This window comes from Apostichopus japonicus, chromosome 21 (genome assembly GCF_037975245.1).
Source record: "Apostichopus japonicus isolate 1M-3 chromosome 21, ASM3797524v1, whole genome shotgun sequence".
Lineage (NCBI taxonomy): Eukaryota > Metazoa > Echinodermata > Holothuroidea > Aspidochirotida > Stichopodidae > Apostichopus > Apostichopus japonicus.
This window is the reverse complement of record NC_092581.1, coordinates 11,264,151-11,288,919: the sequence shown is the minus strand read 5'-3', so window position 1 is coordinate 11,288,919 and position 24,769 is coordinate 11,264,151. Positions and strand designations below refer to the sequence as shown.

General features: G+C 37.2%; 2 protein-coding genes across 2 annotated transcripts in view; one reads left to right on the top strand and one right to left on the bottom strand.

Annotated features, from left to right (window-relative positions):
* The window catches only part of LOC139962720 (dynein axonemal heavy chain 8-like), a 69,548-nt gene extending 56,021 nt beyond the window's left edge, over positions 1 to 13,527 (top strand). Inside the window, exons 73-87 of the mRNA XM_071962958.1 lie at positions 328 to 518; positions 827 to 948; positions 1,522 to 1,640; positions 2,169 to 2,371; positions 2,826 to 2,899; positions 3,460 to 3,612; positions 4,449 to 4,604; positions 5,123 to 5,239; positions 7,666 to 7,767; positions 8,308 to 8,468; positions 9,024 to 9,180; positions 9,961 to 10,113; positions 10,499 to 10,688; positions 11,764 to 11,885; positions 12,487 to 13,527. Coding sequence (XP_071819059.1) covers positions 328 to 518; positions 827 to 948; positions 1,522 to 1,640; positions 2,169 to 2,371; positions 2,826 to 2,899; positions 3,460 to 3,612; positions 4,449 to 4,604; positions 5,123 to 5,239; positions 7,666 to 7,767; positions 8,308 to 8,468; positions 9,024 to 9,180; positions 9,961 to 10,113; positions 10,499 to 10,688; positions 11,764 to 11,885; positions 12,487 to 12,774 — 2,308 coding nt within the window. The 3' untranslated portion in view covers positions 12,775 to 13,527. The remainder of the gene's footprint in view (positions 1 to 327; positions 519 to 826; positions 949 to 1,521; positions 1,641 to 2,168; positions 2,372 to 2,825; positions 2,900 to 3,459; positions 3,613 to 4,448; positions 4,605 to 5,122; positions 5,240 to 7,665; positions 7,768 to 8,307; positions 8,469 to 9,023; positions 9,181 to 9,960; positions 10,114 to 10,498; positions 10,689 to 11,763; positions 11,886 to 12,486) is intronic.
* A 297-nt stretch (positions 13,528 to 13,824) lies between these two features.
* LOC139962721 (proteasome assembly chaperone 1-like) lies at positions 13,825 to 22,773 on the bottom strand. The gene is made up of 7 exons (XM_071962960.1): positions 22,095 to 22,773; positions 20,133 to 20,233; positions 19,225 to 19,412; positions 18,478 to 18,670; positions 17,323 to 17,459; positions 16,658 to 16,743; positions 13,825 to 15,313 (listed from the first exon to the last, which is right to left on the bottom strand). The coding sequence occupies exons 1-6, from the start codon at positions 22,184 to 22,186 to the stop codon at positions 16,669 to 16,671; spliced, it is 786 nt and encodes a 261-aa protein (XP_071819061.1). The 5' UTR covers positions 22,187 to 22,773; the 3' UTR covers positions 13,825 to 15,313; positions 16,658 to 16,668.
* Between the last annotated feature and the right edge of the window lie 1,996 nt (positions 22,774 to 24,769).

Below are 24,769 nucleotides of genomic sequence, written 5' to 3'. Positions count from 1 at the left end.
AGTTTTAGAACTTGGGTACTTATTCATTAATGTTGTTATCCTGATTTAAAGTTTTCTATTGTGTATTGGTTATTTTTCTTAAACAGATCATATAATTAATATAGGAAGGGTGACTATAATGCCATATCAGAATGGTTGCACCTTTGTTTAAGATCATGAAATACAGTGGCATGAAATAATGCACATAGTTACAGCAAGGAGTGACTTCATAGATCACTACAGTTTGCTTAATTTATCGGTAACCTAGTTAGTAAATAACATTGTAATCTCTCTTGTAGATGTATGAATGTGGCTCTGTATTTCTAATTGGGCGTCTTGCTTTTCCAGGTCAGCGATATCTCCAATACCATCAAAGAGAATTACAAACATTATTGAGTTTCTAACCTATGAGGTGTTCAGGTATTCCTGCCGAGGTCTATATGAGAACCATAAGTTTCTTTTCACACTGCTGATGGCGCTGAAAATTGATTTGCAGAAAGGCAACATCAAACACCAGGAGTTCCAAACACTTATAAAAGGTGAGCCATGGATGTGTTGCTAACTGTTTGGCAACCCAACAAGCGAGGTGAAGTGTTTCTTTGGCTTCTGCTAGATATGCCAGAAACTAAACCATCCCTTTTTACTTCGTTACCAAATATTATATTTATATAAATTGTTCCAAAACACATAACTGTGATTTTATAATAGAAGAATTATTAACATAATTCAAAAATTATTTATAGTTATTTGATCGTATAAGCATGATGTTGCTTGCAAATGATTAGACATAAATTAAGTTAGTAAACCAAAATACAAACTCCTTTTCTGCAACTTTTTCCTTACCAAGGTGGTGCTGCCCTTGATTTGAAAGCTTGCCCTCCAAAGCCTTCCAAGTGGATTACAGATATAACTTGGCTGAATCTTGTTGAACTGAAGAAGCTACCTCAGTTTTCAGATGTGCTCGCTCAGGTTAGTAACACGATAGTGCTAGAGCTGTAAACTCTTCCCCACTATAAATAAATCAATCACGGACGTTACTCTGTAGATATAATGATGTAATGGTCTTTCTTGCAGTTCTACCAGTAGGCTTTATTTGTGGATAAAAAGTAAAATTTTGACTAAGGGGTTGTCCCTGTTCAGTCAGAAGTTTTCCACCATATGTAATAAGCAATTTTGCTTATAAATATTAATCATTAATGTGTGTATTAATGATCATTTTGCCCGAGTGTGATTTTAGATTCAGTAACATGAAACGGAATTGGAAAATGTGATTTGGCACAGAAGCCCCTGAAGTGTTGTAAACTCTCCCTTTATAAATCAATCAATCAAAGCATGTTACTATACTCACAGATCAAATGCATCTCTTCTTTGCAGTTCTAATAGTAGACTTTTATTTGTGGATGAAAAATAAGATTTCCACTAAGAAGTTGTCCTTGTTTCAGTTTGAAGTTTTCTTTGCCATGACACCATATGCAGTAAGAAAGTTAGGATGCCTATGCTATGCATTCTGTGATTTGATATTCACTTTGCGTACGAAATTAGATTCAGCGAAATGAAAAGAACTGGAAAACCTGGTTTGACACCGAAGCTCCCGAAGAGGAGATAATCCCTGATGGATACAACAGTGCTTTGGATACATTCAAGAAACTCTTACTTATCAGGTACATTGTCTTTACAATCCACAATATTACAACGGATATATTTTTGTAGATGTGAACGTTATTCTCTATCCCTCAAAGACAACAGTTAGCAAAGCATAGGTTTGTATGGTGAATCAACTTGGAACATGAGAAATGTATAGTAAAAGATGGAACAGTGTAGCCGATATAAAAAAAACAACATTATACTGACCTTGTATTATCTATGATAAGAATGTAAGCCACCAGGCTGTGTAAGTTAGCTTGTTGCATGCCCTTGTATTGTCTATTGTAAACATGTATGTATGTATGTATGTATGTATTTTAGATCCTCCTGCAAGCAGGAACTCACAACCAGAACTCGCGATGTAAGCCACCAGGTTGTGGAAGTGACCTTGCTGCATACTAGCTGTTTCACCCCATAAGAACAGAGAAATGGTGGGATTTAAAGTTTCCTAGTCACATGCACATAGCCTTTAATGTCTTGGGGGGAGGGGGAGCTAGAATGGTGGTATATTTGTTAATTGATTGGTGTACTACTGTTATCACTAGATGTTGGTGTCCAGATCGAGCCATCCCTCAAGCTAGAAAATATGTTAGCGACTCTCTGGGGAAGAGGTATGCTGACCCTGTGATCTTGGACTTGGAGAAGACTTGGGAAGAAAGTAACATAAGGACTCCACTCATATGTTTCCTCTCCATGGGAAGTGATCCTACCAACCAGATTGAAGGACTAGCAAAGAAGCTCAAAGTCGGTGAGTACTTGAATTTTGGAAATTATGGACATTTCTAGATCATGGTTATATCTTTGTGAACAAAATATTTTTTAATTTTCAAATAAAAAAAGGTTTCTGAAGTATCACAGACGGAACAAAATTAAAGACACAAAATTGTCAACATAAAGGACCAGAATGTTTCCTTCTGTGAAAATCTTTGACAATATTTGTAATGCATTGAAAATTTGAGGACATTATTAGACTGGGTGTAAGCGACTTTTGAAAAGAAATGTTTTCAACAAGAAAAAGGTATACATGATTGAAAACTGACTGCTGGCTCCTACTTACTCATACAAGTTTAATAGTTGCAAGCTATTTGCTTTTCTTTGGGTTATAAATACCAGCAATTATGATGCCTCTTGCTAATTATGAGGCCTTTGTGATCCTGGATATTTCTTATCATTCAGTTTCATGATACTTGTAATTTCAACAGACTGCAGAGCAATTTCAATGGGTCAAGGACAGGATGTGCATGCCAGAAGACTAATCTCACAGTCCATGGCCTCGGTGAGTCCTTAACAATTACACTGGACTCTGGTATGACATGTAATAGAAGTTTAAAGTAATAATGCAAGTCAAGTAATATGTGCGTCAAGGCTATAAGTCTCAATTACACTTATCATCCCAGACCTGATTCCTTATGTATATATAGAGCAAAAAATCTCAATATAAAATATCTATATATATATATATTTATATATGGGCTATAGTGTTCACATCATACAATGCTTCACATGTGGCTCATTAACATCCAAAGGAAACTTTGAGTTGATGAAAAAGAACAGAAAACCCATAACAGCAGCCACTCTGTGTGGTTTTGCTATTTAGATCAATCTTAGTAATGTATAAGTCTTACATCCTTTCACACATCATGTAACTAATGTTCGTCTGCATTAGAATTTATGTAACAAGATACTATGCAAAGTACTAATGGGATAATTTTCTTTTAAGCAGTTGAAATACATTTTAACAGTGTATTTATTTCATATTGTTAGAGGGCTATTAGCACAGTTGATAACACTCTTGAATTATCTCTTATCGCCTTTATCATTGATGTCTCTGTTCAGGGTGGTTGGGTTCTGCTTCAGAACTGTCATCTAGGATTAGACTTCATGGATGAGCTCTTGGAGACCGTCACTGTTCATGAACCAGTCCATGAAAACTTCAGGATTTGGATCACAACAGAAGTTCATCCACAGTTTCCCATCAGTCTTCTCCAGGTAAATCATGTTGCTTGGTATGTCTTTTACCATCAATTAGATTTCAAGTGAACAGAACTAGGTGAACATGGATGCCAAAAGTGGTATCTATGTAATCAGTGGCTTTCGTCTTGACAGAAAAATGCTGTCATGCACTTCAAAAAGTGACCCTACTGTTGCCAAATGATGCTGCAATGTCTTTTCCTTGTGCTTTCAGTTGTAATTACTCAATCAAAGTTTCAGTGATAGATTTATTCAGTAACAAAGTATGATCAGCTCTAGTCTTAGAGCCTGTAAGATATCAGAAAATCAGTGGTACCCCATGTTTATCATGGAATTTAACAGCTGGGACACCTGAAATTTACCATTGTTGTCCAAGGGTTCAGTTTAATTCTGACTGACTAATTATATTTCATGATATTACTTTAAACACACTGTAATAAATGAACAGGATTAGCTATATGCCATCAGTGTCCTTTGAACATTTCTACTTTTGCCATCACATTTTTAGTATTTAACTCTTGTGTACCATTTGGTGTCCCCTCCAATTGTTGGCCCACTGGTGGTGGCTATACCTGCACCTTTTCAAACTTATGTTAAGCCCTGACTATATTTATGATTGCTACCTTTACAGTTGTTCTGAAATTTCTACAGTAACACATATTTCTGTGACAAGGTCAGAAGCCACAGTACCTTGCATAAAGAGAGATTCACACAGCCCCAACAAGTCATCACAGGAATTGAAAGAAAACTCTCAGACTGGCTTTGATATTGTTTCAAATACATATTATGACACTCAGTCAATTGTTTATTAATTTATTAATATACTGCTTAAACTGTCTTTATTCTATTGCTAGGCCTCCATCAAATTTACCAATGAACCACCTCAGGGGGTGAAGGCAGGCTTGAAGAGAACTTTTACAAGTGTTTCCCAAGACCAGTTGGATGTTAGCAACCTTCCACAATGGAAACCTATGCTGTATGCAGTTGCATTTTTGCACACAACTGTTCAGGTATGCATGTCTTCCAGTATACATGGGGTAACTTTTCTGCCAGTCTGGCATTAGGCTCTTGAATATGGGTCAGGTACATTCACAAACAATCAAGCCATGAAATACTGCAATGTAAAACAGGCTGACCAGAAGCATATATGATAATGAATAAAGGTTATTTTTGTTAGGCTGCCAGTCACTTTGTAATATGTAACAGTGTTGCGTCCTCCTGTCCCATTTGGTTCATGATATGTATGATAATATATTTGACATGTGGACCTTTACTGTGAGAGATCATTTTCAGAACAATAATAATTTAATGGTGTTTTGATGCACAGAAAATTGTATGTTGAAAAACAAACTCCATATAAATTATATAACTGTGTTTGTCAACATATGAAAAGCATCAAGTTTTCAACTAATAGTCCTTTAAAACCTTTACAAGTTAGTTGGTTCAAAATACCTTTATTTTGGATTTGTCAGCTGAATTGATCTGCAAAGTAATGTAACAAAGAAATGTCAACCTTTCTCCAAAACAGGAACGTAGAAAGTTTGGACCATTAGGGTGGAACATTCCGTATGAGTTCAACCAGGCTGACCAGACTGCTAGTGTACAATTCATCCAAAATCATCTAGACGACATTGATGCAAAGAAGGTAAATATGAGGCTGTGTATGTTGAAGGTATACTAAGAATTCTAAGCTTCAAAGAATATGTTAGAAAGTTGTCAAACCTTTATCTCCATTGCCAATATATATTGCTTTCATGATGTAGAACACTGATGTGTATTACTTTTGTTTGATAAAGAACATTGGGCGACTATCTGTGGTGTTAACTGTTGACAAAACTAAATACTGCTTCCGTTTTAAATCTCTTTTCATATTGAAATGCTTTATAAGTGTCACTTCAGAATATAAGAGTCATGTTTGTAAAAACAAAATGCAATCTAATTGACAAATTTTGATACAGTTGACATGCTTTGCATACTCTGAGACATGGGCGGGATTACGGGGGGGCAAGAGGGGGCATTTGCCCCCCCACTTTTTCCCAAATCTTAGTTCACTTTTTTGTCGTTTTGCAGACAAATTTGCACAACCCTAATCGAAATTATTCCCCCACCACAGCTCTATCAAATAGGCCTATTTGTTTCGAATCTTAAGTCGAATTTGTGTTTAAGATCGTAACATGTAGCATGCAGAATAACTGGAGATGGAGCTAGCACATGGTTCGCAGCACAGGTTACGAATCCTGGAGCTAACACACTAGCGATTCAATTCTGCATGTGATGAATCCGCGGCATATGCTACAGTGCTAGCTTCAGGAATTGATTTTCAACTTTCCTGCTCTACTGAATGCGTTGAATAACTAAATCCAGAGAAACGATTTACGAAAGCCAGATTTGCATATTGGGTATATCAATAATTAAATTCAATACACTGACACATGACACCCCCCCCCCCCCCCCCGTGTCATTCAACAATATGCAATGGCATATGCCGATGTAATTTCTTTACTGCTCGAAATCACCCCTCCTCGGCTTCAGTGGCGACGGAACCGGTGGACTTGAGGGACTTATCCCCCATAAAAAAGTGGGGGGGCGGTAAAGGAATGCTCAGCCCCAATATTTGCCAAGTTCTCCAAGAAGTGGGGACCGCAGGGAGAATTTGGAAGTGGGTGCTGAACATATTCTTGATCGGTCCAGATGCACAATATACTAACAATTTTAGGGGGAAAGAACTGTCTAGATGCGATTTATTGTTACCAGAGGTGTCATTTTTGCTGATCTAGGATTTCCTTTTTGCTTAAATTTCGACGCGCCGCGCCAACTGATGGTGGTGCACCGCCTCAATAGTGACATATAAGCTTCAGTTGTACATCACCATATAAGTTCTTCTATCCGCCCTCCCTAAATTTACACACGTTCATTAAATGTATAGATGCAATTTAAAGCCTATATGGGTGTTAATTTTACCGATCTAAGGGTACCTTTCATGGAAAATTTCGACGCTCCTTGCCAACCGATGATGGCGCTCCGCTTAGATAGTGACCATATGTTCTACTATCAATCCTCTTCAAATTTTTAAACAATAATTAACTATCTAGATACAAATTGCAGACATGAGATCCATATTTCAAGGAGGGGTACATGCAGCTTAGAGCACTCGGGAAGTGCCGTTTCCGGCCATCTGGAGGGTTTGTAAAGCCAAAAAATTTCTTGTATGCTCCGCGCCAACCGATGGTGGCGCTCCGCTTAGATAGTCTTGCTGACAGGTTTGCCCCCCCACTTTCACAACTCAAATCCCGCCCCTGCTCTGAGAGGTACAGTATTTATCGTTTGAAGTCCCAATAGGTGTTTAATTTCCTCAAGAGAGGAATTTCATAAACTTAGATTGTAAAGCAATATCAGTCTTCCTTTGTGGTGGAATAATATTGCAGTACAACATTTCAGTGATGCCTATATCAAAAGAGAGTACTTTTATCCTAAGCCAATGAGAATTGAATGTATTTTCTGCAGGCTGTAACAGCCAGAATGGTGTTTTGATTCAAATGATACTGAACAGTGTAGATTGGGGTCCTTTGGTAATATAAGCACCTCATTGATTCTAGTCAATATATTCTGTGAAACTGACATCTGGGAGTTTGTGAGTCTGAGTGTATATATTGAGACATATTCCCTAAAAATGATGAAAGTACAAGCTTAACAAAAGCATTAATTTGAAAATGGTATGTCTATTGTTTCTGTCAGAAAAGTTTGTGAACTTTAAATGAGACATGAATAAATATATCATTATTTCATTATTAGGCGGGGATTTGCTGACCATTGTTGGAGCTGTTGGTTTGGTTCTTTTGGAAAATCTAGTACTGAAAAAGTACCCAATACCCTTTTTGTTTTCTCCATATGTCCCTGTGCTCTAGTAATATCTTTTTAAATGCATATTTAGACCATTTCTGAAAGAAATTTATTATTCAGTTCGCATATCAATGTTATTACATCAGTTACTGAAATTAAAGTAGTAAAGATATTGTATATTACGTCAGCTGTCCATGATTATATTCCATGGTACTTCATATCTTGTTACAGGGAGTTTCCTGGAATACAGTACGCTACATGCTTGGTGAAGTACAGTATGGAGGACGAGTTACAGACGACTATGACAAGAGGTTATTGAACACATTTGCAAAGGTAATGAACTTGTTTATCCATATTTTAGCTCAATTAGGTAAATCAAGAGCTTCTTAACATGAAAAGGGTCTTCTTCATTTGGTGTAAAGTCTTAAATATCTCAGTTAATCTGAGTATTGCAACAGCTTGCAGCGAGTATCATTCTATTAGTTTGTGTGTCGTATGGGTGTAGGTATGTATGTATTTTAGATCCTCCTGCAAGCAGAAACTCGCAAAGAAGCCTCATAGGCTTATCAAAGCCGCAAGCTGACCGAAGTCAGTCTCTTAGATTCATATTTAACGTCCATGATTATGAATTGTCAACAACTCTGTAACTGGACGACATACATTAATCTTGGAGTGACTCGAACTCAGGACCTTATGATTGAAAGGCAACGGCATTAACCACTGAGCTAACACTCCTTAATGTGTGTTCTAATGTTTAGATATATTGTTTTTGTATGAGATGAGGTCATTTGATTTCTTACATGATTTGTCACTGGATGTGTTATTATATTTAACTGTTGTTCTGCTATGGTCTTTACCCATTCTACTCTACAGGTTTGGTTTGGTGATCACATGTTCCTAGACTCTTTCCACTTTTATGTTGGCTACAAGATTCCCAAGTGTAAGACTGTCCAAGAATACCTAGAGCATATCGAGACACTACCATTGACTGACACTCCTGAAGTCTTTGGGCTTCATTCCAATGCTGACATAGCGTAAGTTTCTCTCTTAATCTTGTGTGCTAAACAGTAATTTATAAAGTTCTGTCTGATCATATATGTCAGACTGACTTTGGTGATGTTATTCACAATGGTATTGTTATGTTATATGAAGAAAAAAAATCCTCTCCTTTGACAAAAGAATTTGTTGGGCGTTTACAATACTACTTATTTTTGTGCCACCCATCCCACTCAGGAGTCTAAATTGACAATGTCTCAAATCATTTAAGGACTAAAGAACAGAAATGTGTTTAGTCTATACTTAACAACAATTTGTGAAGTATTCAAGCTAAAACAGCCTACATCTGACTTTTGAAAGATGTGCTTCCCGTTTGTATATTTATATTTATATATATTCATTTATATATATACATATACATTTTTATACATATACATTTATATATATTTGTACATTTTTCTTTTCTTTTCTCCCAGGGAGTCTCCTACCTTGTTAAGTCTTTTTAAGACTTTACAGGAGACTGCCTTTCCCATTGTACACAATTGGCATTAAAACAAATAAAGAAATGAATTACTTTGTCTGCTCTGTTCCAGTTATCAGAACAACATGTCTAAGGAGGTGTTGGATACTATAATGAGTATTCAACCAAAAGACACAGGAGGAGGGAGCGGGGAGACCAGAGAGAGTATCGTCTATCGATTAGCTGAAGACATGCTGAAGAGACTGCCAGACGATTATAAAGCCCACGAGGTAATGATCGTACAATGTATAGACTAGTACAGCTCACAATAGCCCAAAAAACATGGCGAGAAACCTTATTATACCTTTATAGTGTGGTTTAGCTATACTGCATGAATATATTGTAATTGTATTGTGTATGATGTTACATGTTTGACAAACATACTTACTAAGTCTGTTAATTTGATACTGTTTACCATTGAATATTTGTCACTGGTTTGAAATTAATCCCACAGAAAAACGTTTCTGTCCCGAATAAAGACAGATATTTCCACATACCATTTAATGTCTCGAGCTATACACAAAGCTACCATATTGACCATAGTACAAACATCTGTGCTGTAAGGGAAGTACTACATAGCAGAGGTGAAGACCCTATATCTATACTGATATTAATATTACTAGAAATATTACTGTGTGCTTTCATTTGGCCACATAGCAAGTCTGTACCTCAGTTTTTTTTAAAGGAAAAGTCGCCCAGGAAAGAACATGGGCACGAAAACCTAACTACCAAACGACTGATCCGCTTACAACCCCAGTCCCCTTCAGGTGTACCTCAGTTTTGCATTCCTGAACAAATTTCTCCCAGTGAAGTGTCCAATGGAAACCTAGATAGTTTAGTTTTCAGATTATTTTAAACATTATTTTCATTCTGAACCCACTTGAAATGTATATCATGAGGGACTTTATACTAACAAGTACGAGCATGCTATGATATAGGTAGCTTTTGTTTCATAATGCATCATGAATTTATACCTTTAAACCATTCATGCCTATGTGTTATTTGATCAGGTTAAAGCTAGACTGAAGAAGATGGGTGCTCTATCATCGATGAATATTTTCTTGAGACAGGAGATGGATAGGATGCAAAGAATAATCAGTTTGGTGAGATCAACTCTGACTGACTTAAAGCTAGCCATTGAAGGAACCATCATCATGAGTGAGGTACAATTATAATGATTTCATTTCATCCTGTCATGTCCACAGAGAGCCAAAAACTTACCTCAAAGAGTTATGAATCTATTGCATAATTATTACAAGTTCCATTTTGAACAATTTTATGTATCACAGGTAATACCAGTTTTTTTGGTGGCTATTTAGTATTTTGTATCTTTTGTATATTATGTTTATTTTGTATATTTTGTTTATGTTTATTTTGCATATTTTTTATATTATGTATATTATATTTTATGTATGTATCTTTGAATCAACCTCATGTACTTCTTTCTGAAAGTTATCCCATTCAAATATGTCACAAATACTATACACTTTTGAGATGCCATAAATACTTCAGTTTGGTAGAAATTCCACGTTCCATTTAATTTGATAGAACCTCCGTGATGCTCTGGATAATATGTTTGATGCAAGGGTTCCAGGCCTGTGGAGAAAAGTGTCCTGGGAATCATCTACCCTAGGATTTTGGTTCACAGAGTTGGTAGAGAGAAACACCCAGTTTTTCTCTTGGTGCTTTGAAGGCAGGCCAAACGTGTTCTGGATGACAGGTTTCTTCAACCCGCAAGGTAAAACTGATACCATCCTAAGTAAAATGTTCCGAGTGTTATCACATGAAATCTATTTTGTGATACTCCCACAAGCAACTGATTTGTTGGTGTTCATCTATACAGCTAGATGGTCTATGTTTAAAATATCATAGCAGTGACCATGTGAATTGAATGACAGGCTAGAGGTCACAATATTGTGTCTGGGTTCTGATATGGGAAGCCTGTTTGGATACAGAGACTGGGGCAGTTTGTAAACCATAAGAGGTGAAAGTGCACAATACAGTTTATTACTTTCCACAGCCAGTTTCTGTATATAATTGATAATATACGCACATCAAAAACAGTCAGGGAGGCGGATGCCCCCCCTGACGGACTCAAATGGACTGCTGGCGCCCTTTTCAGCTTTTTACTACTTTTTACTTAATCGCAATTATTGACTTTTTTATTGCACTCTCATCTACCTATTGACATTTGTCACATTTTGTTGGCGATGACACCTATTTATTCTTGGTTTATCTGCAAGTTAGCAAGGCCTGGAAAGGGTAATTTCGGGCGATCTAGGGAGTATCTTTACTCAAAAAATTCTGAACTCTCCGTGCCAACCTTAGATAGTGTCGAAAGCGCCCCTACAGACCATTCTCGACCCCCCTGACCAATACCCCTTGCTCCGCCACTGATCAAAAAGCCTGAATTTCTCTTGACATCACTCGGCCCTAACACTTTTTGAGTTGTATCATATGAAAGTGTGATGTGATCCTGGTTTCATGGTATCCAATGTACTGTGGCCTCTGACTGGTACGCCAGTAAGAATATCATTCACACATAAATTTTCACCAAACTTGGGTTGGATATATCGCTCAGCGGGTAGAGTCCAGGACTGATGTTGCAAGGTTCGTATCTTGTTCCAGCCAATATTTTGATTTTGATTTAAACTTTCCTGTTTTTGATTCGTTTATGTATATAGATTAGATATATAAACTAGTAATAGCTGTTTGTACTTTATCATTTCAAAGTTGTGCCTGGCTATATGCTAAAATTATATGCTACTTAAAGTCCACACAGATGCTGTTATTTACATTTTGATTACTTGAAGGTTTTCTGACTGCCATGAGACAAGAGGTCACCAGAGCTCATAAAGGATGGGCGCTAGATTCAGTGACTCTCCATAATGATGTCACTAAAGCATTTAAGGAAGAAATAACTTCACAGCCTCAGGTAATGATATCACTAACTTTTAGGTTTGATTGATTGAACCTTAGAGAATATTTGTGTTATAATTTTGAATAGGCATTTGTCATATTTATGAAGACTTTTTAAGGTTAATTTTTCGTGAAATGACTGAAAATGCTAACTTACATTGTTATACTTGTCACATTTGTATGCTTTTTTCTTGCAAAGCACTTTGCTATGGGGGAGCTGATAAATAATTTACTGCATCATCCATAGATGTAGATCAGTGCGCAGCTAATCCTCATGTGACAGTATTTCTCAAGAGAACCGTTTTGTACACAGTTTAATATGTCAAGCAGTGTCATCATGCATGATACAGCCCAATGAATGACGTATCTTGTGGACTGGGAAAACCCTTTGGTTGGGGTTAAGCCATTAGGGTTAACCCTATCCCGAGAAAAACTGCATCACATGTATTATCATACAATACCGTACTTCTTGAGGCAATGCAACTTGCCACATTATAACTTGTCTTGAGAGATGAAAAAACTTGGTCTTGGTGCAGCCAGCGTGACTGATGTTTTGAATATTCATGTGGTTCTTGGAACTAGGCTGCATTGCTATTGGCTGTCATTTCATTTTACAGGAAGGTGTCTATGTCCATGGATTATACCTGGATGGAGCTGGTTGGGATAAGAGGGGATGCAAGTTAACTGAATCTACAGCCAAGGTACTGTTCACTGCATTACCAGTGATACACATGTATGCTATTAACTCAACGGCACCAAAAGATCCAAGACTCTACCAATGTCCAGTCTACAAGAAACCCCAACGTACTGATTTGACCTACATCACTCCAGTATGGCTAAAGACAGTGCAAGGTCCTGAACACTGGATCTTGAGAGGTGTTGCATTACTCTGTGACATCAAGTAGTTGCTTCAGTGATCTTTTGAAAGACTTTCATATTAAAGTAATGATTGTTATCGCAATGGCTAGTTATTGTCATTGAAATTGACTATTTGAAAGTGATAATTTGTTTTCATTGTTACATTTTATGGAGATTTAGCATTTTCTTTGCACTTGGAAATAATTATTTGAACCTGCACTACATACTTAATTTTTAAGTTGTGGCAGCTTATGAAAGTTTGAAATAGATGTACATTGTGAATAGCTGAGTTGGAAATATAATTGTAATTATATAGGGAAACAACTAATTATATTCAATATGGTAATCAATATTGCTACAAATGTATTTGTACAAATATTCAGTGAATTGATGCAAATTTTATTATATAATGAGAACCGATGTAAATAAACTGTTATGAGCTTCTATCCAATCTTATCAAAACTCACATTTCACTAAGAGAGTTTTATCAGTGGTTTTTATTACGATACATTTACCAATACTTGCTGACCCTCTGTTGAGTTCTTGTACTTACATGTCAGATTAAGTGAAAACCTTTATAATTGTATGATGATTTCCTAAAACAAGCAGGCTTATTAAATACAATAAAGGAAGCTACAGAAGTAGACATAAATCAATTCATTCCTTCATATACAGTGTTAATGATTTCGGTTATAGTTTTAAGAAGTTAGAAATTTGCTATATATTTCTAAAATATTCAGAAAGTTTGAAAATATTTGTTATCAAAAAATATGTTCGTTCACTGTTGCATCCTGCAGGGTTTCATTTATGCAGAAGTTGGATACATTTCACTTGAAAGTTTCTGTGAAATAAAGTTGAATTATCACAGAATCTCTTATTCTTCTTTTGTGTGGTTAAGATTCTTATAGAAAGCTCATCCTGATGCTCACCATAGTTTGAATTTTTTCTATGAAATATGTGTAAAATCTGAATTATGTATTTATTTTCTGGTATAATGCTATGGATCCTCCCCCAAATATTTTGCTGGTTACACATTTAGGCCCCCTTTCAGTTCTATTATATCGAAATGAATATGAAAGATGAAATGAAAATGAGTATTAATTTTACTGAAGTAGAATTTATTTGGGCTCAGACTATAACTGAACTTCTTGATTATGGTTCTGTATAAACAAAAAGTATTTACAGCCATCACTCTTAGAAAGAAATGATAAGTGACTTCAGCATAAAAGAAAGAGAGGGAAAAATAGTAAAAGGGTCAATGAGAAGTATTTACAAAGTGAAGTAACCGTTTCATATGCACAAAAATAACTCATTAATTGAGGGGTACTTATGATCTTGTTTGACAGCAAACTAACCGGGCATTGTGCTTGAGTAAACATCAAATGTTTTCATACAAGACCAAGGATAGTTAGGCTTTACTTAAGGTTTGCTTGAGGAAAGTGATAACATGTAACTGAGTAAAACATTGTCATACTGTGACTAATGCCTAACTAGCCTCGACTTGGCTTATGACGAGTAAAGATATGCTTAAATTATTTGGTAATCATGATCATAAAAATTGTTTCAAAAATGATGCTGAACATACCTTGAATAATTCATTGTGATTGAACTAGTCTAGTGCCTACATGCTTGAATGTTACCCTGTCTTGAAAGAACTGGTAAGATTAACTGTTAAAAATCGGCCATCAGTGCTCTGGAACCATTCATGTACAGTCCTTACTAGATAGCTTTCCATCCTGAGTGACTATCTCCATAAAAAACATTTCAGCATTAAAGATGTCAAAGTGTAATGTCTTTGACTCTGTCAACAGTCATAATAACTTCCCAAACTGACATTTAAAGAAGACAATATTTCAGCAAGACAAACCAGTATCACCAGCATACATTAAGTGGTTTCTCACATAAGACTAGGGTCACCACTGACATCACATCAGATGGAGGACACATCCAGAGCCAGATCGGCCACAGGAACGCTTAAGTCACTGGCTCCCTTTGGTACTCTTTGTTTTTCCTTATGAATACACATTCATTATCCCATATTTCTCTCTTTGTCAGGGCCTGGACACTGTTATGTTAGTTGGTCGGCTGCTGTAATAAGTGTGAACGTCGTATAGATGGTTTCTATGGATTTATTCGTATTAAAACGCATATTATACAAGGCAGTTGACATCTTCACCAGCCCTGATGAGGGCACTGTTTCTCAATCATCAATACAGACACAACCAACAGAACTATGAGATGGCATGGTAAAATGACATGGGCTTCTAGATATGATCCAAGCACAGTAGAATCCGGTGAAGATTGAACATTGATTCATTAGATTTTGAAATCTCAGACATTCATGTATCCGGCCAAAGGTCATGCCAGATGAAAGACTGTGCACTGGAATACTTTATGTCCTAATACCAGATGTCTGGTCACCCTACATAAAACATTCCTCTGCTTCCAAACTAGTTGTTACCTAGCTAGCTGCATCTGTCCTCTCATACAATGATAGTTAGTATATAAACAGAATTTATTGTCCAGTGTTTCTTGCTTCTTTTGATCTTGTCTGGATGCAGCAAATCAATTTTCTCTTTAATGTACCTGGTAACATGAAAGAGAACATACCTCAATTAGTCATGAGAAATGTGTCCCACATGATAAGTTCTTTTCTAAAGACATACAATTTTAATAACACATGGTAATGTGCCAAACTGTTGTCCATATCATACTGTGCTATATACTGTGATTGTTAAACTCTGATAAAAGGAACTTGTAAAGTTAATATGAGGGAGCCATCTCTGTAGAGGGGGCTATGTCAATGTTCCCAGGGTCCAATGTTCCCAGGGCTCGATGTTCCCAGGGTCCAATGTTCCCAGGCCCCAGGGTCCGATGTTTCCAGGGTTCGATGTTCCCAGGGTTCGATGTTCCCAGGGTCCAATGTTCCCAGGGTTCGATGTTCCCAGGATTCGATGTTCCCAGGGTCCATTGTTCCCAAGGTTCTTTGTTCCCAGGGTCCAATGTTCCCAGGGTCCGATGTTCCCAGGGTTCGATGTTCCCAGGGTTTGATGTCCCTTTTTTTTCAAAAATCACCCGAAGGGACGTTGTTCAGTAAGAGCCGCACAGAAGTGTTGACCTGAGAGTCCAGAGTTCCACGAGGCCGAGAATTAAGAGGGTCCCGCTTTGGTGCTGCCCGACCGTGCTCGGGGACAGGCTCAGACCCTGGGAACATCGAACCATGGGAATATCGAGCCCTGGGAACATCGGACCCTGGGAACATTGGACCCTGGGAACATAGAACCCTGGGAACATTGAACCCTGGGAACATAGAACCCTGGGAACATAGAACCCTGGGAACATCGAACCTTGGGAACATCGAACCCTGGGAACATCGATATTTCTGGGAACATCGAACCCTGGGAACAACGAACCTTGGGAACATCGAACCCTGGGAACAACGAACCTCGTATTCATTGTCAGCCATTGAAATAACACGAAAACGGGGAATATCGAACCCTGGGAACATTGAACCCCGGGAACATCGGGTAGACCCCCTGTAGAGCACCTATGACTAAGTATCAAGCACTCAAGTGTATATAACCTTATGAGTCTTGCAGTGACCACATTGTAGATGCTGACCTACTCCACTGAGAGAAGCTATCAAACCAGATGCTAGTGAAAGAGTTTAACAAAGGATGCTTATCACATCAAGAAGTCCCAGCACTGACCAAGGGGCTGCTGAATAACTTGATGGAACAAATATTCAACATACTGTGCTTCTGTGACAGTGGTACCTGCAAGTGATTTGCAGATTTCATACCAGCAAAATTAAATATCTGTATTCCAATAAATATCAGTTTGTCTGGAGCTCCGCCAAAATGTTTACGACTCCTAAATAAATTGGATGCACGGCACAAAATGAATATTCAGTTATCAGAGGTTTCTTACCATTTCTCCTCTTAAGTGTAAAGAGAGTCCAGATTAGAAGGCCGGTCTACCGCTGCTTTGATGATGCCTTGGAAATTATTCGTCTTCTACAAAGAAAATTTGATATTTGATATTTTATTTATTATATTAAATTTTATACATTCCATAAAACAGTTGAACTGTATTTATATATTTATCAGAATAAATTAATAAAATTTTAATTGTGACATATGGCATAAATTGGGACAAGTAACATTGTCTGGATGATGTCTGCGGGGGGGGGGGGGGGCAGAAGGGAGTGGGGTAAGATTCCACTCAGAGCTAGAGACTTACCCCCCTGTTTATTCCCCTTCCCCAAAAAATGAGATGGGGGGAAGAATATGAAACATAGTCTTATTCGCCAATAAATTGACTGAATTCTCATAAAAAAAACTTGTGAGTAGTGTGATATGGTTTATACACAGGTTTAGCAGTAAAACCTAAACAGATGTTTTCAATAAATACACAAAACTTTATGCAACATTTGAATCCAATATCCCACAGGCACAAAACTCCACAAACTGGTCTGGCTTATGTAACAATAAAATGTTACACAACAACACACAACAAACATACTGAGACAAAAGGTGTGTCGTAAATCATCAAATTTGAAAATAACTTTAATCTGATGGCATAATATAGCTTACCTTTGCCACTTTCCTGAAGGGTTGTAGTTTTAAGAGTGGATTGAATGCTGTTATAGCACCAGAGTCCATGAAGATTGAGTCAGTGTAAATGACATACATAACAGCCGGGATGCCGTGAATCTGACAATAGCTCAGTGCTGTTTAAAAGATAATAGATCAAATAAAAGAAGAGATCGGGACATTCTAAAATAATAATAATAAATTATGTAACAATGAAACTGAATGAAAAGGTGAATTTTTCTGTTATCATTTCCTCAAGTGTGTACAATGCTGTGGTTTTACGACAATTTAGAACATTTAGTTCAGTGGTTGAAACATCCTAGGTTTTAGCTTTGCCATTGGAGCAATCGTAAATTTCAGTTCCTGTTTTGTATGCTTGCTAAGTATGAATGCCTGGTGACAATGCAAGGCAATGGAAAGCCTGTTATGATGAGGCTGGACATGAACCGGCAGGTAATACCTGATATTCAATGAATATAAACCCATGGACAAGGAAATTAGCTACCTTATGCCTGTGAAGAAGAATGTTAAAGTTAGCTAAATACAAAAGCCTGTTATAATAACTCACCAGATAAGGCTAGCCTTAATACTTTGCTGGGGCACTCTAAATGAGCTGGGGGTGCCTCATACATAATCAATTATTTTACATTTATTTAAGCCATGGCAGCTACCCCAGTGTACCAACTGAGGTTACACCTGATCCTATGTAGGAACTCTTAATGGGGAAAGGCTACCTCACATGTAATCAATGGTATTACATTTACAGTAGTTACGCAATGGCAGCTACCCTATAGCTACTCACAAGCTGACGATAGACCAGCTACTGTGTAGGGATTCTAGATGGGCCAAGGTTGCCTCACACATCATCAATGATGTTTCATTCATCTAAATAACGGCAGCTACCTACAGTAGTACTCCAGCTGAGGGTAGACCTGATCCTGTATATGAACAGTCTAAATGAAGACATGCTAACTCACATGTAATCAATGATATTACTTTTATTTAAAACAAAGGCAGGTACCCAGTTGTTATGCACTGATTGAGGGTAACCCAGTTACTGTGTACAGACTCCACTTGAGGTGAGGTTACTTCACATGGAATCAACAATGTTACATTAAGTGAGACAATGCCAGCTGCCCTGTGGATATCACTCACCAGATGAAGCTAGACCTGATATTGTGTTAGGAGGTTCCAGATGAGGGGCGGCTACCTCTCCAGTAAATGATGACGTCTTTAAACACCTCAAAATGGGAAAAGAGACATCCTGCCGATGTGTTTTATAGTCACTTCCAGAACACGACGAGAGAATGGTTACCGATGTGTTTGAATTACCAAGGAATGAAAATAGCTGTAGAATATAAGGAAATAAGGATATGAATTACCAACTGTCAGTGAAATTTCTATGACACTGGATTGACAAATATTGTACCTTCTTAAAACAGTGGGGAAAAAACAAAAATCTTCCTCCCCTTTGTGACCATTTTAAGTTGATTAATTCTTTGGAGGATAAAACTAGGGAGATCATAATTTTTCAGCCATTCTTGAGTTCTACAAGATGGTTGTCAGAATTTATATTTATTACTGTAGTAATATACATAACTTTACAATTACATACTGTTATATTTCTTTCTAATACTTTAGTTATAATAGGGAGTAGGGCACTTCGTCAAGCCTGTGAGGGTTTATTCCTTCACATCATGTCTATTCTATCACTGTCAAAATGGGTTTTATTAAACAAATCTTATTCTCCAATGTATGGAGAAAATATGGAGTTGTTTGCTTCTATTTAAAACAAGAGCTACAATTTTAATCTATTGATAAAGTGCAAAGAATTAAGCACTCTGTCTGACCAGACAAATACAAAATATCTAAAAGGAATGTGACTTTTCTTGTACAACTAACCTGCTCAACAAATGAAAACTGCAGATGTTGTTCTATGTCTTTAACACATTTGCACAGTAGCACATCTGTATGTTCCCTCAGCCTTGAAAGAATAGCTCCCTCTATTGGTTGACCATCTCTGTCAAGTCTTTTATTCATTGTTCCAACAGTTTCCTTCTCTTGGTGAAGAATGTAGCAATCTGCAAAGACTAGAAAAAAATATGAAACCTGTATTACAGGTCATATTCAATTTCAAGCAAAACTATCATATCAGAATATTATGTGCTCACTCTATGTCTGATGGGGGAGGAGGTGGGGGAGGGGGGAGGTGTTAGGGTGGAGGAGTTTGAGATCTTGCACTACCACATGCATGCTTGCCCCCCCCCTCCCCCTCTGGTATGAGTTTAAAAGAAAATTAGAGGATTTCACTCTTTTTTTGGAACCAACAATTTAATTGGTTCTGTTTTTATACACTGTCACTGCATAAGTTAGATATTTGTGTGTACAGATTTGGGTTAACCTGTATTTTTGTTGTTGGAAATCCAGATACTGTACACGTTATCGATGTTGACCACCTCATGCTATATCATCAGGGGTTAGTATCTACACTGTACATGTAAAGGTATGTTGGGGAGTTTGAGGCATTTCAGTGTTTAGTGATCAATCAACTGTTTGAAAGATGGTTGTTTATATAATACATCCTTCAGAAAAACAAGCACATTTTGTAGAAAATTTAAATTTCTTCAGGGCCATTTTAAAATTTCAGAAATAGTCCTGGGGATAATTCTAATGTTTTGTTCATAGAATAGGACATCCCATAAGGATACCGGAGAGGTCCATCGAACTAGGGGACTGTTCCTAAAATCACACACATTTGGTGACCTTATTGCTTGTTTCATAGGATTGAAGCAACACTTATGTGACCTTACCATTGGCAGCTGGTCCTAGTGTTAAAACCAGCTGATCTGTCGCTTTGCCAACATCATTTGTTGGTTTTGAAAATGCAGGAGAGAGGTCCAAGGTAATAACTCTGTGAATTGAAATAAAAGGAGATAATTAATAATTCTCATGCTGTAATTTTAATGCTGTGAGGGACTGTATCTAAATGGATCACAAACAAAATGCAATTCTTCTCATTTCTCAACGAGATAAGTTCTTAATCTAACCAATCGGTGTTTTTAAATAGTTTATTGTGTTACGTTAACTTGATACAGCAGTTAACTTGTGTTAGTTTACATTTATGTTGGATATTTCTAGATGAGATTTTCTTGAGCATAGACACTTTAACCAATATAGACTTTCATTTTAATACATGTTTTCAGTTTTTGCATGGAGTTAAAGATCTGCTTTATTGGCTCCAATTATAGCCACTATAGGTAGGAAAGTTTTGTGATTACCTAATCGGCCTGCCACGGACCTTGTAAATCTACCAAAGGCTCTAAGATTAGCCTGCATAGCTTCTTAACACCATTAGGTTATTTGCATAAACACTGTGTGGAAATATGTTCATGTCTACAGTGAAGTTAATCATACAGTGTTCACACAAAGTCCCTCATACTACAAAAAATATGTGGCAGGCGTTGCTGACTAATTAGTAAAAAGAAGTAATTTTACGACTAAGGCAGGTCGATTACATAATCTCAAGAAAATTTTTCATGATAGCATGCTATAGTTGGGGTCTATACAGCAGACCTTCAAACTTCAGTGTTAATATTTCGAGTTCAAGTTCACCCGGTTCGAGTCACTTCAAGATTAATGTATGTCGTCCAGTTACAGAGTTGTTGACAATTGACAATTCATAATCATGGACGTTAAATATAAGAGACTTGCGGCTTTGATAAGCCAGTGAGGCTTCTTCGCGAGTTCCTGCTTGATGGAGGATCTAAAATACATACATACATACAAACAATATTTCTCGTACTGTACTCATGCTCCTTCGTTTTTTGATTTCACACTGATTTTGTCCAGAGAATATGTGCTGTTTGTCTACTGAAGATATGATATCATAGAATAAATGTATACATTCAAGCAGGTCCTGCTTGCAGGAGGATCTTAAATACATACATAGATACAATATTTCTCATACTGTGCTCATGCGGACTTCGTTTACTGATTTCACACTGATTTTGTCCAGAGAGTATGTGCTGTTTGTCTACTGAAGATATGATATCACAGAATAAATGTACACATTCAAGCTGCTTCAACAAAGACATAACTAGGCCTACACTTTATGATTACACCCTGTTGGATGATAAAATGAGTGATTAAAATGAACACCCATGGTTGCCCTTCTCTACAGACTACAGTAAATAGGCACCAGTACAAGACCTTAACAAATGTAGTTTTCAAAAACAAAGTGGCTATTCTTACGACTGTTCGTAAGAATAATTTCCGACTACGCATGCGCAGTTGCTATTTTTATGACAGGAGAACAATTTTTTACGACCAGGAGTAACAATAATTTCCGGTTAGGGTTAGTGTTAGGATTGGCGTTTAGGGTTTAAGGTAGGGTTAGGGTTACCCCTACAACATGCGCAGTTGCTTTATTTACTTTACTGCGCTTGTATTCGCCTTTGTCGTAAGAATAGTTTATAAATAATTGTTACGACTAGTCGTAAGAATAGCCACGGCCTTTCAAAAAAGCATCATGATCAATTAAACATTAATCTTGTGTCGCGCGATAATCCATACGCTGAGATAGTAATAAACAGTGCTTAGTGCCAAACGTCAGTAGTACTTCTTGTATTATAGGTATACAGTAGGCCTATACAGTATTGTAGGATACATAACAATAATATATTCGCGTAACTAGTAGCTGTACCTTAGGGGAGCGGTTTTCCATTGCGGCATGTGTACAAATTTAAAGAAATTTAGAAACTGGAATAGCTTACTCAGAATTTTCGTTCACAAAAGAGTCATCATCGTCCTCATCATCAATGGCACGTGAGGCGGAAAACACTACTTCTCCAAAGAAAGTTGCCATAGTCTCGGTGAAATGTCTTGCTTCTTGTGAAACTTCTACGAATGTTTGTCTGGTTCAAAAAATAACTTGTAATTCTGGGCTCACAGCGCTTATATGACAGTTACAGTTACTATAGTTGTTTGAAGGGACTTGTGTATTAAAAACATAACCGACCAGTCACACCAAAGATTAGAACGTGAAAAACAAACGTCTGTCCCAATCGATGCCAAGTCGGGCCGAAAATTGGAGCCGACTTCAGTGTAATCTTATGTCCATCAAAGCAAGAATAATAAACAAAAATGAGGAATAAACGTTCCCTCTGTTTCTCCCTTGCATCTATATTTCTCAGATTTAGATAATATTAGGCTAACAAAGTGCTACTGCTTCCTGGGCGTGCTGCGTAATACATTCCGCTGCAATTGATTACCCTCAGGCCTCAGAAATGTAGTTATGTACTTTCAGGTCGCTTCAATAGAAACAAATATCTGCAAACTCTGTAGCCGAAGTCATCCCAGGATCCCCACCAGCATTCATTCAGAAGAACTGCATTATTCCCCCTTTCTGACTTGTGCTTTAAACTCGCTACGAGAGAACAAGAAACATCACCAATCCTTTAGATTTCGGGGGCTTCTTCGTCTGGACCCCAACCAAGGCTTTGAAGTACGTTCTAGACAAAATGAATTCCGCCCTCTTTTTCACATGTATTTTCGTGATTTATACTCGCTCCGAGTGAACAAGAAATACTCCCCAAAACGCTGCAGCCTCGGAGGCTGTACCTTAAGACTGTTTTTAAATAAATTCCAGAGAATTTGAATTCCTCTCGGACATGTCTTTTTTTCCCATAAAAATGTTGTATCTTCCGAGGACTTTGCCTCCGCATCTCCATTACTCCCAGCCTTGCAATATGAGTGTGCAGTTGTGAATTAAAAACTACACACGAACACAATCATTTATCTCCCAATCAAAGACCCAACGTCTTTAAATATTATATAATTATCCCTTTATCCAATGTTTTCGTTAGGGTTATATCACACCTGTGAAATCGTCAGTTACTCAAAACGAAAGCAGATTTGTAAAGCGTCACTTAATTTTAAGTTAGAGTTGTGTCATTGCCAATGATTTTCTTGATTCGCGTAGTCATGGACTGTAGTCACTGTTTTATCTCTCTTATATTTTTTTTCGAGTCACCTCAAGTTATGAAATTTAGTGACCCACGGAAGGTCATGGATGCCTTACAACACTGACGAAAAGCTTGGCATTGCTAAGTGTTGTCCATCATTTATAGTGCCGGAATGCATGCTAGTGCAAGAGTGACTTTCAGAAAGTGCCACAAAACTCGCAAAAATTGTGAGGTTATGTCATCCTACAAAGTTATAATTACGTTGTTGCAAAATAGTAAATAAATATTTCTCACGGTGAGAAAAGGGGGTGAAAAGTAACTTACAGGATGGAAAAGATAGTTCAGGGAAAGGGTTGGGTGGGTTAATCACTTAATTGGGTTGAAAATAAGTACAAAGAATTTCTCGATATGTTATTTGAAACAACTTTAATGAAGGCACTTTTATAAATCAACTTACACTATAGAAGGTGCATAATATAATTCAATACTACATTTTGTGTCTTAGATCTTCAAATCTACATTATAATTCTTTGGTCAGTTTGCATTCATGATATTTTGCTATTCCTTACTATCATGTGCAATGAGATCATTCTACTTTCAAAGTTTACATGAAAATCTCTCCTGACATCTAAACAAATACCATATTAAAGGAAAGTCACTACTTTAAAGCCTGGGAAAAACAATGTTAGTTAAAGGGAGTGAAGACTCGCGCACAAAGAAACGTCTTATGCCGGTAATCTGACCTAGTTTCGATTGAGGTGTAACAGAAGTGTTAGACACCACCATGGATCCCAGAAAACACACACACAGCTTGCTACCATCGGTAATTAGACACTAGTGCACAGTCAATACATACAGCTAGGGTCAATACCCACAACACAGTGTACATAGCAGCGTGGACATCTCAGGTCTAGATAAGAGATAACTAGGTATCACGTTTCATTAATGTCTGCATTTTGTAGCGACAAGAAGAAAACGTAATTTGCGAGCAGTTAACTTTTTCAGAGCCCGGCACGCGGTTTGGGGAGAGTCTTCAATGCCTTTAAACTTACTGCACTCTCAGCCTCAGTGCCCATACACAGTAGTATTAATGCCACATTATCCAATAGGCAGATAAGACAAGTACCCTGTTTGTGCCATCCAATCTACATAATTAACGGTTGTAAGTTTCGCAGGAGGTAAAAATGAACAAGATAAATGTATTTTGTTACTGTTTTCCAATGAATGGCTGTACTGCATATATTGCTTTAAAAACATTCTCCATTTACTGTTAATTTGTGTGAAAGCCATTTTAGTTTTTAATTTACAAGGTGATTTCTTCGCTAAATTTCATTTCTCATTCATAATTTCAAATTACTGTCGAATTTGTTTCCCTTTATTGAAAGTATAAAAGAAAATATAGTCATTTCAAAACGAGATTGTCCAAAATAAATTAATGGAAATTAAGAAATGTTGAAATCTATCACAAAGTTTGAACCACCGTA